The sequence below is a fragment of the Pelecanus crispus genome, chromosome 3 (assembly GCF_030463565.1).
Source record: "Pelecanus crispus isolate bPelCri1 chromosome 3, bPelCri1.pri, whole genome shotgun sequence".
Classification (NCBI taxonomy): domain Eukaryota; kingdom Metazoa; phylum Chordata; class Aves; order Pelecaniformes; family Pelecanidae; genus Pelecanus; species Pelecanus crispus.
This window is the reverse complement of record NC_134645.1, coordinates 130,276,009-130,293,908: the sequence shown is the minus strand read 5'-3', so window position 1 is coordinate 130,293,908 and position 17,900 is coordinate 130,276,009. Positions and strand designations below refer to the sequence as shown.

The following is a 17,900-nucleotide window of genomic DNA, read 5'->3' as shown; positions in this document are numbered from 1 at the left end:
AATCTAGCCAGAGCACCTACAAAAGTAAGAGGACAAAAAAAGGCTAGTGGTGCCAAAAATTAGTTTCTTCCCAGATTGTATCTTTCTACTAACAAGTATCTTAGGTGTTCCTTGATAGTGGTAAAAGAGAGCAGAAGGAAAAAAAGGAAACTTGGTAAGTATTTCTACAAGGCATGGTTATGAAACATCCGGGCAATTAAATAATGAAAGAGGAAAATTTTAACAAAAGGATAGGTTGCAAAAATGAAACTGAAGTCATCTACATGAGACGCCTGATAATCCTTCAAAATCCAAGTCAACCAAGACCACTCAAGCTGTACCAGGCAAGATAAGAAAAAGACAGACAAGCCACCTTTCCTAGCAAGGCAAGCTTTTTACAGATAGGAGTGGCTACATTTGTGCTTGCCACTCAGTCAGAGAATGGGAGAAATCCAGATGACGTAATTGGTTTAGTGTGGACCTGGTAATGTTAGGTTAATGGTTGGACTGGATGATCTTAAAGGTCTTTTCCAACCTGGACAATTCTATGATTCTATGATGACTATACCTAAAATCAAACTTGTACTCCTAAGATTTTTTGTCATCAGGCTACCATGCTTTACGGCCACTGTATGGAGGAAGTGGGAAGAACAACAAAAACAAAAGTCTGCCTTTTAATTTGGCATACATAAAACTCGTATTTAACAATTTGTGTTTTCATTTAGACCTTACAGATCTTCCTCCAAGTGTCATCATGATACACTCTTTTCTTCCCCCAAAATAATACCAAATAGAGTCCTGTGCAGTACAGAAAATGATTTAACCACTCATTTCGCATGAATATGATGTACAAAGTCTTCTGACCTGTTCCTCAGACTGTAACTGGGATAATGTTCTGCAATTATACTCCGCTGACAGAAGTAGATTATATTAACAAATATATTAGACAATTAGGAAAAGGTAACAAGCTTAATGAAAATCTTCGAAGCTAACCATGCCAGCATGTAAAATTCAGTTGCATGTGGCAATAGCCCAAATTAAATTAGCCCCAAGGTTGTGTGTGAAGCTGTACGTAAACTGACCCATAAAAGATAATGCTGCTTTTTTTTTTTTTTTTTTTTTTTTAGATTTTTAAAAGTCCCTTATTCTTTAGGCCATTACAGGTCAGCAGAAGACAGGGAACATATTTAGTCTGTAGAGATACTAATGGCTTACATCCAGCTTATTTTCCAAAGACAATTATATGGTTAATATCAAAACCAGAAAATGAGGCAAAAAACCCAGCTCTTTATTTCATTGAATGGGGCTCTTCTCCCCTTTTCCTCCCTTTATTTCTCTTTAAAAAAACCCAAGATCAGAGTACTTACTTTAAGTAACCAAGTGAGCACAGAATCACGATAAGGAACAAATTTGTTCTTGTTCTTGCCAGCAGCCTGATCTGCCAGGGCAGAAATAACCAGCCCAAGAGTAGTGAGGGATCTGCCCAGAGAACACAAGCAGTCATTAACAAGTGTAAATATTCGTAAGTCAAATGCATGTTTAGACAGTCACTTTCTCTCCCTAAAAATGAGTTCTGAAGAAAAAGTTCTTAGTAGAGTTTTGATCATTCTTCTCTCACAGAAGCTCTACTCCTTGTTTTCAGCATACGTTTTTAGCCCTGATAATTGTGTCTTCACAATGCAATTATGTGGTAGTCACAGGAACACAAGTACAGAATGAAAAACGACGATCATTTTAAGTGAGTAGCAATCTCATTCAAACATCTGAGTATTGTATGTCAGAAAGAGAAGTAGAGAGAAGGGAAGAAGAAAACTGGCTACAAGAACTTATATTGACTTTATCCTATTTTACAAGCATGCTGTATTTAGTAGTCATGATCGTACTGATGAAAGAAGAAATAATCACAGAGACTTACTTGTTAATGTTGCTTCCTTCTTTCAGCCTGTCTCCTGCAGCACCAGTCTTAGTCGCCCTTTCGCTACCTGCTAAGTCCACCAGACTCAGCTTGCCCACCTTCTCACCTGATGTCTGCAGAAGGAACCAGAGAACACCTACTGTTAGTTCACTCTAAGTTACATCATTTGACGTATTTTCAAACAAGAAAAAAAACTTCATTGCTCTGTGTAGACTCTCTGCAGCTGTTCCAACACCTCTGAAAATCATTGGACTTGAACAGTATTCTGTGTTAACTTACCAGCTGCTGCTTCAGAAACACTAGGAGGATTTGAAGTGAAGTCAGGCACTACTATCTTCAAGACATCTCAGAAATCTCCAGGAACACAGGGCACGTTAGTAAAATGTTAAACCAAGAAAAATGCAGAGGTAGTACAGGCCAAGGAGTAACAAAGACATGGGGTCTACAATCCCATCTTGAAAACAGTCTCCTAAAAATGTCAGATTTTAGACCAAGTTTCTTCTCTGTTTTTCAAAGAGTAAGAATGAACGTGACAAGAAGCATGTTATAATTTACGAAAATTATTACAGTTGCTAAGTCTCCTTACAGCATGATCATCAGGCCATACTGAAACATGTCATTTCCAGGACAGAAAGGACCAGCAGATGGGAAAACAGAGAAATCTGTTCCAGAAACTCACACAGTGGTCACTGGAAGATGCAGAGAAGACAGACAAGCAGAACTACCACCTTGCATCCAGGCTGACCATGACCACACAAAAAATACATATGGTAAGTATGCAGTGCACAATGCAGCCACAGCAAAAATGGAATGACAAACTATGGCAAATCAAGGAGTTTAGCATAGTATGACTGCCAATTTGAAGTGCAAAGGAAGAAAAAAAAAAAAAACCCACACCAACAAAAAAAAAACCCAAGGAAAATTGTTTGGACAAGAAGATTGGTGGAGACTGAGAAATGAGGAGGAAAAAAATCCAAATGCTCACTATGGTTTACATCATATTCAATATTTAGGCACATACATGCCTTAGATTTGCTCCATGGACACTCAAAATTTCCCCAAGGCTTTGAAGACATTAAAGAATTACCCAAGCACAGAATCTAACAAAGTTTAAAGAGTTTTGGTGTAGGAGATCTATTTCAATTTTAGTTTATCACTATTTTCTGTGAGGGATTAAATAATATTAACATTAATGCATTTCACATCCCCCTCCAAGGAATATTTACATATAAGGAAATGTAACGAAAAATACTTTCACATTTAAATGTCTTTTGGATATTTAATATACATACATAAAAATATTAATGTCATACCATGCAAAGTTTTTGAAATGAGTAAATGTTTCTGTTTATAAAGTTGATCATTTATACATATTTGCATGAAATAACCCCTCGAAGATTACCAGATGTATACTCAGGTGTTCTCCTATTTTAAATCTACACATTATATCTTTAGTTTCTGCTCCAAGTCCGCACTACACAGCATCACTTAAAAAGAAGTGTTTCTTTAGTTTAGATTCTAGGATTAGGAGATCCTTCCTGCACCCTCCAGCAAGTCTGCTGCAACCTGGGGCCTGCGTTTTTGCTTTCCATTTCAAAAAACACATTTCCACTTACAAAGTTATTAAAATTGATTTCCCTACATTGGGGCACAAGCACAGGAACATTACAAGGCCTTAGCCAGACAAAGCCATAGCTAACCTGAGCCAGTGCTAGCAGGGCACAAGGGCAGGACATGGTAGCAAATGACCTCCTGAGGTCCCTTCCAACCAAGATTCTAAGAGTCTGTGAAATACATTAAAGCAAGAGGCACACATCCAAACTTAACATTTGGACCTTGCAACTTGTTTTACTTACCCCTGATTGTACATCATAGAGTGTGTGGGTGAGGATTATCTTGAAGACAGCATGGGACCGACTGCTCTCCTCATTCATGTTGGTTGCAGCCACTGTTCGAGATTTGTTGCCCTCGGACATCAAGGACTCGATGTCCTAGATACAATTTTCACAGCCATAAGCATATCTGCATTAACATTCTTTTCAATTATCTCCTGAAACAATCTCATTTTGATAAAATACAGCAGGTATTTTCCCACTAAGTTTTCCACTGTTTGTTCAAAACGTGAGAGAAAAAAAAATATTGTGATCTCCCCTTTAAAGACCAGAAATTCCACAATGTTGTGACACGCATATTCATCCATTACCTCTACCTAGGTATTAAATTATCAACAAAAATAATGCACCCGGCTGCACGTAGTAATACTCAAAAGCAAAGAAAAAAGTGAGGAAACAGCAATTCACGTTTGAACACCGTAACATTTTTGCCTCAGTTGTCAAACACACGTTCTTGAAATCTGTAATACTGACATTAGGCTCAAAGTTTAATAAAACAGAACCACACTGAATGGGTCATTATATTCCTCCTGCATATAAGAGCTTATAAAGTCGTCTGATATGTTAAGTTGTGATACTTGAGCAATACACAGCTCCCCCTGCTTACGCGTTTTACAGCAATCTTGTACAATAGTTAAAACTTTGGAGTCTTGGGCTTAACGTGTATTTAAGCATCTCTAGCTGGATAATGCTAAAAAACCCCAAAAAACAATCAAACAGAACACCACAGACCACTGACTCTGTATGCTGTATTACACAAAGCTGCTGGGCAACACGTAAAGGATAAGCATGCAATGTGACTTAACAAAAACCACCAAAGAGAGGTAGATGAATACCTGGAGAGACTGCGATAGGAAGGACTGCACCATTTTCGTCTTTTCTTAAGATGACAGCATTCCATCCCATATTTACTCATTTATCCCACAGTACATTAATGCTTCTTAAAAATTAGGGCATTTTGTGAATGCATATATAAACATTTACTATTCAGCAAGCCAAGTTTCAGACAATGTTCCCAAGTATTTGCCTTGTATATTAGTTTATAATTTCAGTGTGTCTGTGTGCTACTGGTAAGTGAAATTACTAGGCAATAGCATGACAGCCAAAATGTGACAAAATGTGGTACTGAAAGCCTGTCTCTGCTAAATTAATCACGGTTCTGTAATTAATCATGTAACGCTTTCTCATGGATACAGCGTATATTCAAGTTTGGGAGGAAAGCTGTTTCATTAAATAGTTGAATTACTTCCAGAATTTTTGAACAGTACAGGATGAAGATGAGTTTCTGCTCTTAATTCTGTTCTCCCCAGTGATCACAACACAACAATCCTACAGCTCCCTTGCTCTGAAATCCATGTTACTGCCATGACAACTAGGAGTAGCTTAATAATTTTGTCCTGCTTAAGGGACAGTACCCTAGCATTTAGGATGTCAACACAAGCCTTTTGTAAAATTGATCCTTACCTTGTAGCTAGCAACAGCTAGTTTGGATAGGCCATCTACGTAAGGACCATAAACACTGTGTTCTCTAACTTTTAATGACTGACGGCTTCTGGTTGGAAAAAAAAAGTTATTTATAAGCACATGACTGACTTAAGACAACATTTATAGAAAGTCAATTTCTCACTGACAGATCTCAAACATGGTGGTCTTGCAAATACCATAATAAAGCACAGAACAAGGACTACATGGCAAATAAAAAAAAGTCTTATGTCTACACATAAAATGCTCACATAGACATTTTTGTCACTTCATAAAAGCTATCATTAGGGTGGGTTTACTCCAAGCTTTTAGTCTTACTACTTTATTTTGATTTAAAATGAAGGGACACTAAGATCAGGAAGAAGCGAAAGCCATCCTATGCAAGTGCCTTAGATGGGATCCATTAAGGCAAGCTGCTTATGGAAAGGAAGAGTGTATGACAACATATTACAGTGCAGTTGACACACAAATTACTTACCCTTTTGGGTCAAGAAGATCTCTGACTTTCTCATTGTATATCTCCATGTAGGATACTTCCACTTTGAAACTCTGCTCTTCGTTTTCCTCTTTCTGTGCTCTTTCAAAGAGTCCACTGCAAAGTCTAGGGATTAATCCAGGCTGGTCAGCAGTACCCATCATTGTGTATGATTTTCCAGAGCCTGTGTGATTGAATCTATGATTAGCGTACATGTAACAAAGTTTCCTGCTGTGTGGAACATGGAAAGGAAATAGAGAGAAGAGGTTAAAAAAAAAAATTTCCATTTCAGTGAAAGATACTTGTGCAGTTTTCTATTTTAAAGCAACCAAAACACCATTTAGCTAAAGGCTATTTGATTAAAAGGAAAAGCAAACCAAGAAGTTTAGTTCAAACTGACAGAGAAGACTTTTTCAGGTAGGTACAGTCTTACTGTAGATGACAACCCACTAACACCCACATATGTGCCACAATGAGGAAAAATCAGGTGCACAAGCATACTCATTTTTGCATATTACATTTAAAATGATGATTAAGATTATTCCAACTACAGATGTAGAAAATATGAGTGATGCACTGAACTCAAGGACAATCATGATCATTCCAAAGATTATAATCTAAGGTGTGAGAAATAAGGGTAGCCAGCAGCAACAAAGTCCTATTTCTCATCCTGCGCACATCATATCTAATGTCACAAGAGAAAAACATTTCTTATCTACCTTAAAAGGCATTTCTCCTGAAACAATGTCACAACAGCCGTGAAAAGAGTCTCCAGTCAGAATGTAACACCTTTTGCGTCAATAATATTTTTTGCTTACGTCTGGAAGGGACTTACCAGTTTGCCCATAGGCAAAGATGCAAGCATTATAGCCTTCAAAGGCATTCTGAAGAATATTCTCTCCAAGGCACTTGAAAACAACATCTTGACCTAAGAAATAAAACACACAAGCTAACATCGTAAAAAAAGCAACGGATTCCCCCTGCCCCTTGATTTGGATCCTTCAGTAATCACGCAGAAGCAAACAGATAGTGTTTTCCTGCTGTTGTTGCCCAAACAACATATTCAGCATCCAGTATTTGCTCCCTCTACAAGAGCAAGACCATCAGCCAGTAGACGTGCTCCAGATTTATGCTACTGTAAAAATCAGAAGCTGTGATTATCACGCATAGACCTGTATGTGCTTAAAAGAACATCCTATCAATGCTCATACTCAGAAGTTTTATCAGCAGAAAATCTACTACTAGCTGCAGAATTTCATCCACCGGTGCATGACACCACCTCAAAATATACTCAATCCATACATTTTAATAACTGACATTTGGATTTTAATCCAGAGGAAGTAGTAAAGCACTAGATAATTTTACTGTATATGTACAAGGTATTAAATAATACCATGAGGAGATTTTTGCAGAGAAGGAATAACAACTATATGGGAGATATTATAGTACAAGACATGCATTGGCAAAATACAGGGTATATCACTTCTTTTGTAATTGAACTAAATCTGTAGGAACAGCTTTTTGGCTCCTTTTCCAAGTGAAGGAAGAAATGCTTAATGTATTTGGGTATTATAATTTTAAACAAAACCTCAATTTTCAGAATTTCTTTTACAAGCAGGGGAACTAAAGTCTGAACAAGACATGGCAGAACTTTATGGACTGAAAAGCCCTCTCAAATATGTTAATGTTCCTGAAAGCTTTTACTTTTTCTTACTGGTTGAAGTCTGTATCTTTACATCCAAGTCCACTCAGAATTTTATGCATGCAAAATTCCCCATCAAAATTACTAATAGCTGTGCCTAGCTAAGCACAGCGGAGTGGTTTTGGACCAAACACTTCCAGTGTATAACAGACCATAATATAAGTGACATATTTGCCTCCTTTAGTTGGGGGGGAGTGGGGAATCTACCTTCCTATGCAATTTGTACGGCTGAAAGCATCACATTTTTCTCAGTTCCTCACTAAATTATTATTCATTATTTATTAGAGAAATTAAAACCTAGAAGCATATGAATCTTTTATTGTGATTTTTAAAAAAAAATTAATGTAATCAAGCTTAACTGATTCCCAATTTTAAGAGGTAACAAATATGAAAGGAATAGATCACAAGAGTGGGAAGTCCAAATATATTTCATATTTTACCATAACTGTTTGCCAAAACATGTTATAATAATACACAGAAAACTTTTAGTTAAATACATTACACATTCTCACCATACGAATTCACATACCCCTATATTAAGGCTTTTTTTAATACTCCATTATTAAGTTCTAATATGATTCCAAACTCCCATCAACACTGTGAAACATGAAATGACATATAGCAGTGTTCCTCAAATCCTGAAAAGAAATGGATTTGATGCTTTTAAAATGATGGACTTGGTACAGTATTTTAAATACAGATGTCAATATGAGTAACGCATTATTGCAATGGATTTCTCAGTTTCCCACACTGCAAACAGGTAGCAATGCTATTATCTTTAGAGAAGAGAAACACGAATGATTAAAGATTTTCCTTTTTCTTTTGACAACAAGCAGTCATATAGGGGAAGGCATTTTGTGCCATATGGTGTGTGCCCTGTAGCAAATACTGTATTTTAATTAGCTCATTCACACTTGGAGACAACAAGCACAAAGCTACAGTAAATATTACCTGCATATTTTTCTTTGACAGATTCATCCATAGACCAAAAGCAGTGATCGTAAGCAAACACCTGTAGGAAAGTAACCAGGAGGACACCTTTATAAAAAACTGTTGCCAAAATCAAACACGTTATCCAAATTTTGACAGCGCTGTATTATGTTGGCTAACATCACGCTCCTCGGGGCCATTCTGAACATAATACACATTCCCATAGAATTACTTATTTTCTATGAGTCTGAAGCCTAAACAAACGCCACATCTTCCTATAGGCAAGCCTGTTTCTTGCTTTTATTTCCTCCTTGGTTTTATTTCTTCCTTTCTACTGTGTGAATCCTATCCCGTGCCCTCCGAAAGCTCTCCACGTGGCCACCGAGTGGATACCAAGGAGCTCTCCTTATCTTCCTTTAAACCCATCCTTGCAATTCATTTTTCACAAGACTTTCTATTTTGCAAACTGACAGATGTCCCCTGGCTGTTTCTGCCTACCATCTCCCGGTGTCTCTTGCCTGCATAAATTAAAAACATGCCTTAGGGTAGGAACCTCTTTCTGTACAAGAGGAGTAGGCATTTACATACTGCTGACAAACAGAAGCAGTCATCACCGAAGTCTAATGCTCGTAAAGAACAATATAGGGCAAATGAGTTTTATCACGAGAAGAGTAGCACTATAATCTTTTTAAACAGCAAAGTTTCAATTTTGCAGTAAATGCATTTAAAGGTCCGCAGGCACCTTTCGTCATGAAAGCTGATCGCCAATAAGGCAGTGCGTATTTTGGGACTTCAGGCTGCAAAAACAGGCATTTGCAAAAACAACTCCCCTGGATATGTATTTGTAAGAAAAAAACATTGAGGGTAGTATCTGACCTACATTCACCCAGGCAATATTCACTCTGTAGGATATAGGAAGAGGGAAGTACAATGTGTTGCTCTTCGCCTGTTTACCTCTCCCCTAAGTTTAACGAAGGCTGCCCTTTCCCCTTTAAATGCTCTGTACTGCTGCGTAGCTAACGTTTGCACCGCTTCAGGTCATGCTGGCAGAGCACGCGCACCGTGTCAGCATCTCGCATCCGCCTTCTGAACCCTTATTCCAGCATTTCTGAAAATTTCATTTTATCTGTTGACACATTTCCATGTTCCATTTTAGTGACGTCTGTTGTCTCTATGCTAAAGGCACTAACCATGAACTAGCATCTGCATAGGTAACCAAACTCAACATTTCTTAGCTAGTAAAGACTGTAGAAACAAAATACATTGCATCAAATGTATATTAATAATGAGAAAACCCTAAAAAGAAATACTGAGTCTGTAGTGAATTACCTCAGTTACAGCATTTCCTAATAGATCGTATCATGGAATCTGAAAAATCATTTAAGGACTCACAGAGCAATAAAGCAAGTCTTCCTCAAGTATTTATACTAACTAAAATAATCAGAAAAATTATGCGAGAGTCGAAAATCCGTACTACCAACACATCCACTTACTACCTACGTTTACAAAAATGCTTAATACAGTAAAATCCTTGAAATTTAAATAACTTATCTTCAAAAAGACACTTTTTTTTTCCTATACTACATTAATGTCCCAGCATCAAAAGATAAAAGTGGTTATTTTACAGCCTCTAATTGAGGAAACAACAGCCTGTTTATTTAAAATTAAGGGGTTTTGGTTCTTTGAATTTATTATACAATTAAGCATATTATTATAACATCCCACGCCTTCAGAGCATTTAATAAAACATCATTGGCCACATCAATGAAGCTGAATGCTGATATGCCAGGATAGATAGATATCTGCGTAGCAAACACAGTGTCACGGGATCATAAGACATAACAACAAAATGAGTTTGCTTTAACAGAAATACCAGAAGATGCTTTTAAAAGCCCACAAATAACAAGTAGTCTTCCATTCACAGTCTGTAATGCTGAGTATGTGTGTTCTCATTTGTTCCTGTGACTCATTTTTTGGCACAGGCTGTACAGTGTTCTTCTGCAGCAAGGAGATGCTTCGAGTTTCTTACTCAACAGCTGATCAACCACAGAGCTGTTTTTCGAAATGCTTTTAATATTTGGATAACCCAAGACTGAATAAGCGATAGGACAATTTTTCACACACTGATTTAACACGCGACAAAAGCCCTTACCTTTGGCTGGGTCCTACTGTTCCCCACAGCATCAGGAGCGGAAAGGATGTGGTGAAGGGTTGGGGTAAGAAAAAGAAAGACAAAAGAAAAAACACAGACTGTTAGTTGTAGTGATTTTAGCTTAATTATTCTATCATTAATAACTCATCATTGGAACGCTGTATTTTAAAAGTTCATTTCTCTCCTCAGGTCTCCCCTTGCTTACAGATTCCAAGTCATTTTATAAACCAATGGTTCTCTCTTTTCAAGAGTAGGATTTGAGATGCTGCTCTGAATAAGTCAATTTTAAATTCAAAGCCACTGATTTTCCTCATGCTGCCACCATCTCTTCCTCATTCTCTCAGGTTTTTTTTTTTTCCCTTGTGACACCTCTCTCTCTCTAGTTTTGTGGGTGTCACTGTCTCTTAAAAACAAAGTACCCAAGCAACGTAAAAATTTCCAAAACCACTTGAGCAGGAACTTAGGAGTTATTCAAGAGGAAATTTCAGAGTCCAACCCTTGGACTTGCCCAACTCAGTTCTCTCAGAGTTGCTGGGACAGCAGAGCAAACATCTGTTTCCCTAAAAGAATGAGCAGAGAACAGCAATTCCTTTAATCTGTTATGTGCATAATTTAAAAGTTTGTTTGGGTTTTTGTTTTTTGGTTTTGTGGGTTTTTTTTTTTAAACAACAAGTACAAAATGACTGGAGTGACCTTTAAAATAACAGCACAGCATCAGCCAATGCCCCGACAGCAGGTTACGCAGTCTTCCCACATACAGAAGACTGGAGAAATGCAGCAAACACACACTGAAGAACAGATATTCCCCTTGTCCTGGACCTTCCAAATGACATTAGGAAGCTCTTGACATCAGTAACACGTCAAGTCTTGTGACAAGCATCACTGATTTCTTTCGAACAGAGCAGGAGAAAGACATGGGAGCCATATAAGATTACTCTTAGAGTTCTTGCTGCTCACATGGGTTGAGAAGCGAGTTTAAAACCAGTAATTTCTCAGCATTGTCTCCCAGAAATAATTATTTATTAAGCAAGGCCATCATCTCTTTTTACGCAGGCTTGGATCTAATATGCGTATCTCTGACACAGCAGGAACGATGGTGACTTTGGATAGCAGTCAGCGTGACGCGCTACACGGGATGATTATTTAAGTCAAGGTTACGCCATGACAGCCATGTCGCAGGGTCATTCAAGTAAGCAGTAACAACATGACCACTTTGCCCCCCTGCCATCTAAGTTTGACTAAAAGCTCTCCCAAGGTCCGTGGCAGCATGCTTGGTGCAGACTCTCGACTGCCTCTGTTGCTCCCAGCTGGGCTGTAGACATGGAGGTGCATTGAGGGAATCACCAGGGCTTTGACCCAGACACAGAAGACACCAGAGAGCCTGTCTGGATTACTCTGAGAGACGCAAGAGCATTTTGTTGGCTTTCTGTGCTCTGAAATGCTAGTGGAGCATTTTGCTGAAGGACTTCACTGGAAACTGCTAAGTGGCTTTTAGGGGTGCTCCCGCTTACGAGGCAGGCTTCTTCCTATTCCTACAGGAAGATCATTCTCGTTGTAAAATAAAGAGAATAGCAAGCCTGGATTCTGAGTTTGAGTTTAGCACTCAAAGGCAGGATGCCGCTCTTAATTCAGCAAGCAGTTATGCTCGTATTCCCAACCCAGTTCCAAGGCAGGATTCTGTTCCGACAACACAGCCCTCAATACAGGACGTGTTATTGAGTATTTGGATTAAAGCAGCAATAAGGATATCATCTCAGAAGTCTCTATCACGTACACAATTTTAAGAGGATGGATTATGCTAGACTATGTAAATCATCAAGCTTAATTTAAGACCTTTAGTCTGAACTAAGTATCTCATTTTTCCAAAGAGCCGCCCAAACACACAAAACCACATCTCCCAGCCTCACTTAATCCAAACATGAGCAAACAGAAGCCCTACATCTACGGAACCCAGCATACAGCATTCAGGATACAGCACAGCTATCTAGAGCTGTAGCTTGGTCTGTGTAATTTGGACCAAGAGAATAAATCTGCCAAATGTTTCCCTAAGGAAAGCATTAAGGGTGCACAGCGTATTACGCAGCATCGTGCTGCGCACATACGAAGCCATTAACGCTGCAGTTGCGCGCCACGATAGCTGGGCCCAGAAACCCATGAAAAGATTTTCAGCGTGATTCAAAATCCTGTGGGAAATGAACAGATACGGGGATACAGCACCTACAGCAGCCTGCTCAGCTGCAAGCCCACACTGAAAGCACCGGGTGTTTTGAGGAGGCTCCCTGCCCAAGTACGGTGCATTGCTGCAGTCCATCCCAGAGGTGATGAAAAGGTAAATGCCAAGCGACAGCATCACCTACAGCACAAGGAACTATCTCCTACAACAAAACACAGATGACAGCAATGTATGCAAAGAACATTTCCTATGGTTAAGGCTGGCATCAGCAAAAAGCAAACCCCAGACAATCCTAATATTGACAACTCGTAATTGTAATGAATAGTAAAGAATCAGGAGTAGTTCTAAAGCCGAAAAGATCACGCACAGTTGTGTCACCTGCAAACTGCTCACACCAAAACCCACGTCCAAGCCAGTGTCTGCAAGGTAGAGCGTGAAGAGGAGCACACAGTGAAATGGTCGCTGCCGGACTCAAAGCACCCAGCCCAGCGCCTGCCCAGCAGGCTCCCCGAGGATGCTGCCGTTTCAGAGGTGCAGGCAGGACTTGCTACCGCTCCTCGGCCGACAGCCAGTAATTCACATCTATCTCAAATGCAGCAGAAACGTCCAGGACAGGAAGGGAAAACTTATCTTTTAGCTACTGAAGGATGTCGCTAAGATGTTTTCAGCTACGTATTTTCACTTGAATCCTGACTGACAGGACTTTCCTTTGCCAACTCCCCTCTTTTATCTTTTTTTCAACTCAACATCAAACAGAAGTAGGGGAAATCTGATGTATCTAGGGTTTCTAAAATGAAAAAAGGAGAAAGAGAATACTCTAAAACAACTACCTACAATTATTACTATTTCATTTGTTGCAGCCAAGTGAATACATATGCCATTTCAAGAGTGAATAAAGACACGCAGCCCTGAGTAATCAATTCTTCTTTAGCTAGCTCTTACGTGGTAAAAGCTTCTTGACCAAGACACATTTGCTTTCATATAAAAATGCTAGTGGTTCCAAAGATCTTATGCACAATTTCAACACCGGATAAAACCAGAGCAATTCCCAGCTGAGACCATCAATGTATGCCCAACACCACTATTGCTTCTGGTTTTTTTAAAAAATAATAGACTCTCCAATAATTAAATGAAGTATTCAAGCACAATAAATTACTTTGTTCAGCCATAGCTATTAGTGCTATTTTAGTAATATCTCAGATCAGTTTTTACTCTGGCTTTCCAGGTTCAACAGCAGAGGAAAGGTATAGTGACCCTACGTATATTTGAGATTTTGCAAATCCCGTGGGGAAAATACCACAGCAAATGAGTAGAGGTGAAACGTTACTGGGAAGAGGCGAGGATAGCTCAGTCCTCACCTATTCTGTTTGGCTGACCCAGAGAGAGCAGCCAGCTGGCAAATCAGCACATGCTGTAAATCCGTCACGGCACATCCTGCTTCTTGCCTAAATCAGAAATGGGCAGACGAGGCAAACAGGAGCAGGCAAGTCAGAAATCAGGGAAAAGAGACAGAGAGGCTGTAAGACGTGAGCTGACAAGCCAGGCAAGCTCCTTCTTTTCTGGGTGGGGTTTTTTTGGGTTTTGTTTGGTTGGTTTTAGGGGGGCTTTTTTTTGGTTTTGGGTTTTTTTGGTTTTTTTAAATGAACATTTCCTATGCCAGCAGAGACCGCAACAACATCCAAACTATAAATTTGGCTGGTAGGGCTCAGTGGCACAATGCTATGCTGGATTTACAGAACTGAAACATAGCGTTTTTGCTTTTCCAGAAGCTTCTGAAAATGGTTAAATAGAATAAGAATTTGCAGGTTAAAAAAGGAAAAGGGGAGAGGGAACAATTTCAACAGTGACTATGACTGACGGAAGTCCCAGCAAATCCCCAGAAATTTTTACTGCTTTCCACTTTCAATCTTCCATAACCGTTGCAAAACCAAGCGTATCGGATTCCAATGTAGTTAGTGCTATTTTATGCCCTTCAGTAGGAGCTGCTCAGCATAAACTCTCAGAAGTAGCTAAAAATGCAACTAGAAGAACATACGGATGGGGAAAAACTACTTGGGGCTTAACAGTAGAAAGGTGTCAGTGTCTCCCAGCAACCACTCCGTAAGACCACATCTTTACGCTCCCAGCTGAGCTAGCTTGCCTTAAATCAATTTGTATTCACACACATTTTATTAAAAGTAAAGTTGGCCTCGTTGTGGCACAGTAATTTATCCTTCAGATGCAGGAACAACTCCACTTTACAGCAAATTTATTCTTTATAAAGTTTGTACAGCTATAGCCCAAACCACTGTGTTTGTGATACTTCTTAAATCTAATATCAGGTAAACGGTTCCTACCCCCCATTCACAGACCCTGTTACAACGCTCACGTCCACGAGGCCGCTCCACACTTCCAAGCAAATCTGGACAAGAAACGCTATGGTGTAACTGCACCTGCACTCCCGCTCAGCGCACTTGGGAATACCAACACAAGAGGAGAAGCAGCCCCAGAGCTGCCTTTGCCATGGAGTCAAATGAAAGGAACTGTAGCGCAGCACCTAAACGACAAATGTCCGATGACCTCCAGAGGTCCCTTCCAACCTCAGCCATTCTGCCATTTTATTACTAATTTGTTGCAGATAAAAGCAGTACAATAACTATGCTGGGTTCGGACACAAACACGCAACCACCTCGTATTTCAGCTATTCCCTAGAACCAAATAACTAATGCTACACTGGGCAGAATTAATTGTCCTCACAGATCGATCTTTCCTTCCTTTCCCTGGTTAAGCATGCCCCAAATAGTACCTGTATGAAAAACCTTGAACTATAATGCTCAATTCCTTTTGTGGCTTCTGTACAGGGTTTGCCCTTGCTCCTCTTCACTCGCTCACCTGCCATGAGCTTCCCCACTCAAACACAGCAGGGTAAGGGTGCCTGGGAACACCTCAGAAAAATCAAATATCACATTCACAGAACCTTAGCACAGAGTCTTGCTAAGCAAATGTAGGCTCTGTTTGAAGAGTGATGGGTTAAAAGGTAACTGCTTTCATGGGCTGAAGGTTTTTCAAGAAAACTCATCCTTCAAACAAGACTTTTGAGTTTGACCCCTAGCTATATCTCGGAGGGTAAATACTGTGCATAGATGGAGCTGAATACCAAAAGGAACCTGTGCATCGCTCACGCTGCCTCGGCATTAGACACCTGCCTGTAACGGGAGGCAGGGTTTAACAAACCACTGCTTTGCAGTCTTTTACGGTGGAATAACAGGGCTTAGGATTTGCAAGTTTACCTTCCACCGTGAAGAAGCAAATATACCCTCTGCTGTACTACGGGAGCTTCCTGGTGTGGAGAAGCTGAAAAGTGGTGTAGGAATTACTGCAGAGCTCTAGCACCAGCAAGTCTCAAGGCAGACAACTTCAGGCACACCACATAAGGATGTAGGCACAAAAAAAAAAAAAAAAAATCAGGAAGATCTTGCATTTGTTTGAAGTTTGGGATCCCAGCTATCTTTCTGAAGCAGATCCTTTAATTAGTAGGGGTTTTTTCCCCCCTATATGAATAAAGGATTCAGAATAAGGTTTTTTGAAGAGCCAGAATTTAGTTAGAAAAGACACTGCAATCGTCAGAGTTCTACTGTTTAAATTTCAGCTGCAGAATTTCTTTCCTGGCATAAAAGAAAGCCAGCCAACGGTGACATAAAATTTAGACAATATATTTAATTATTTTACTAGCATAGACATAATTGAAAGACATCAGTATGACAACTGATAAGAAAGAGTAGAATTCATTGAGAAGTTGTTTCCTCTCTTTCCACATATCAGACAAACACAACTTGCAACACGGTTTGCTGCTGCTAGGTACACAATGAGAGGAAATGTCAACTAAATCAAGTTTGATCACTTCAGGCTTCTTTATCCCATGATACTTAGAAATCCATTTTCCCCAAATATTTGAGAGGATGAAGTGCTTGAGGTTTTTGGGTTTAACAGTTTATAAATATTCTTTCCCCATTTTTACACACAGACCAAGCGGTATCAAAATGCTGAGCCCTCCAATTTCCGGACGATACCCTCCAATTAATACTATTCTTATGGAGTCTTGATTTTACTTCCACAGCAATACTGAACTCTTTCGGAGAAAACCACGCTGCCCTATTTGAGCAAAAGATTTTTTTTTTGCAAGGAGAAAAAGTCTCTTTAAAACAAAAAACCCCAAATACATCTAAAAAAATGTGAAAGAGCATACACAGTTCAAAGCCTAAACTTGTGTAGCTAAAAGGAACAAAAGTAATCAGTGTTACTTGGAAAATTCCTTCAGTGCTCCAAGGCATTCCAGGCATAGTTGGCGGTTACTTAGTTTCTACTGACAAAACTAATTTTTGCCAGCTCACTTAAAAAAAAAAAAAAAAAAAAAAAGCCTCCAAATAACAAGAACTCCGTCTGAACAGCAGCTTTGTGGGTTTGGGGTGTTTTCTACTTGGAGCTAAATTTTCTGTATTGTTAGTACAATAATCTGCTTAGTCCTGACCACATTCAAGTGGTGCATGTACCCCATAAAGCTTGTGTTATGACAAGGGGATTACAACTGTATCCTTTTGTTTGTAAACACTTAGATGTCCGGATACTATTGTGCTCTAGAGAATGTTTGGTGAACAGCCAGTACCCAAGCTTTCAATTACTATTGTGAATTTCAGTATTTTTTAATAGATCCTGATGTAGCTACCATTTTATAACCACAGGAGGGAAGAAAAAAAGCCCTCTTATGATTTGGCAGCTTAAACACGCCACCAATAGATCTCCAGATGGAAACACGACCGTCCTAGCCCTGGGATTTGGCAGAAAACCTGTTCTGCCTCTGGGACAACTGCACAACTTGCTTCAGTCAAACGCGGTCTCCAGCCAGCCAAGGAGCCGTGTGATGAGCTCTCGAAGAGGCAGACAGTGCAGCATGTGTGTGTCCCTGTACGTGTATAGGTGTAGAGAAACACGGATGAGAATCTTGTTCCACAGCAGCAACTAACGCAGGCATCTATAGGCACAGCGTCCTCAGCCAGGGTAACCTTCAGGTTAAGGCAGGGGCTAAGTCCGGTCACTGCTATCCACAATTAATCCTAGAACGATCCGCTGTACGCTATGCAAAGCGCAGGGTTTATACTAAAAGCAGTCATTAAAATGCCCACAAAAGCCACAGATGCATAGGATGAATCTAAAGTTAGAGAAC

General features: G+C 39.5%; 1 protein-coding gene across 1 annotated transcript in view; it reads right to left on the bottom strand.

Annotated features, from left to right (window-relative positions):
• The window catches only part of KIF13B (kinesin family member 13B), a 128,165-nt gene that overhangs the window by 64,046 nt on the left and 46,219 nt on the right, over window positions 1–17,900 (bottom strand). Inside the window, exons 3-10 of the mRNA XM_075706934.1 lie at window positions 10,528–10,540; window positions 8,397–8,457; window positions 6,579–6,671; window positions 5,747–5,927; window positions 5,251–5,338; window positions 3,751–3,885; window positions 1,895–2,007; window positions 1,347–1,458 (exon numbers count right to left, since the gene is read on the bottom strand). Coding sequence (XP_075563049.1) covers window positions 1,347–1,458; window positions 1,895–2,007; window positions 3,751–3,885; window positions 5,251–5,338; window positions 5,747–5,927; window positions 6,579–6,671; window positions 8,397–8,457; window positions 10,528–10,540 — 796 coding nt within the window. The remainder of the gene's footprint in view (window positions 1–1,346; window positions 1,459–1,894; window positions 2,008–3,750; window positions 3,886–5,250; window positions 5,339–5,746; window positions 5,928–6,578; window positions 6,672–8,396; window positions 8,458–10,527; window positions 10,541–17,900) is intronic.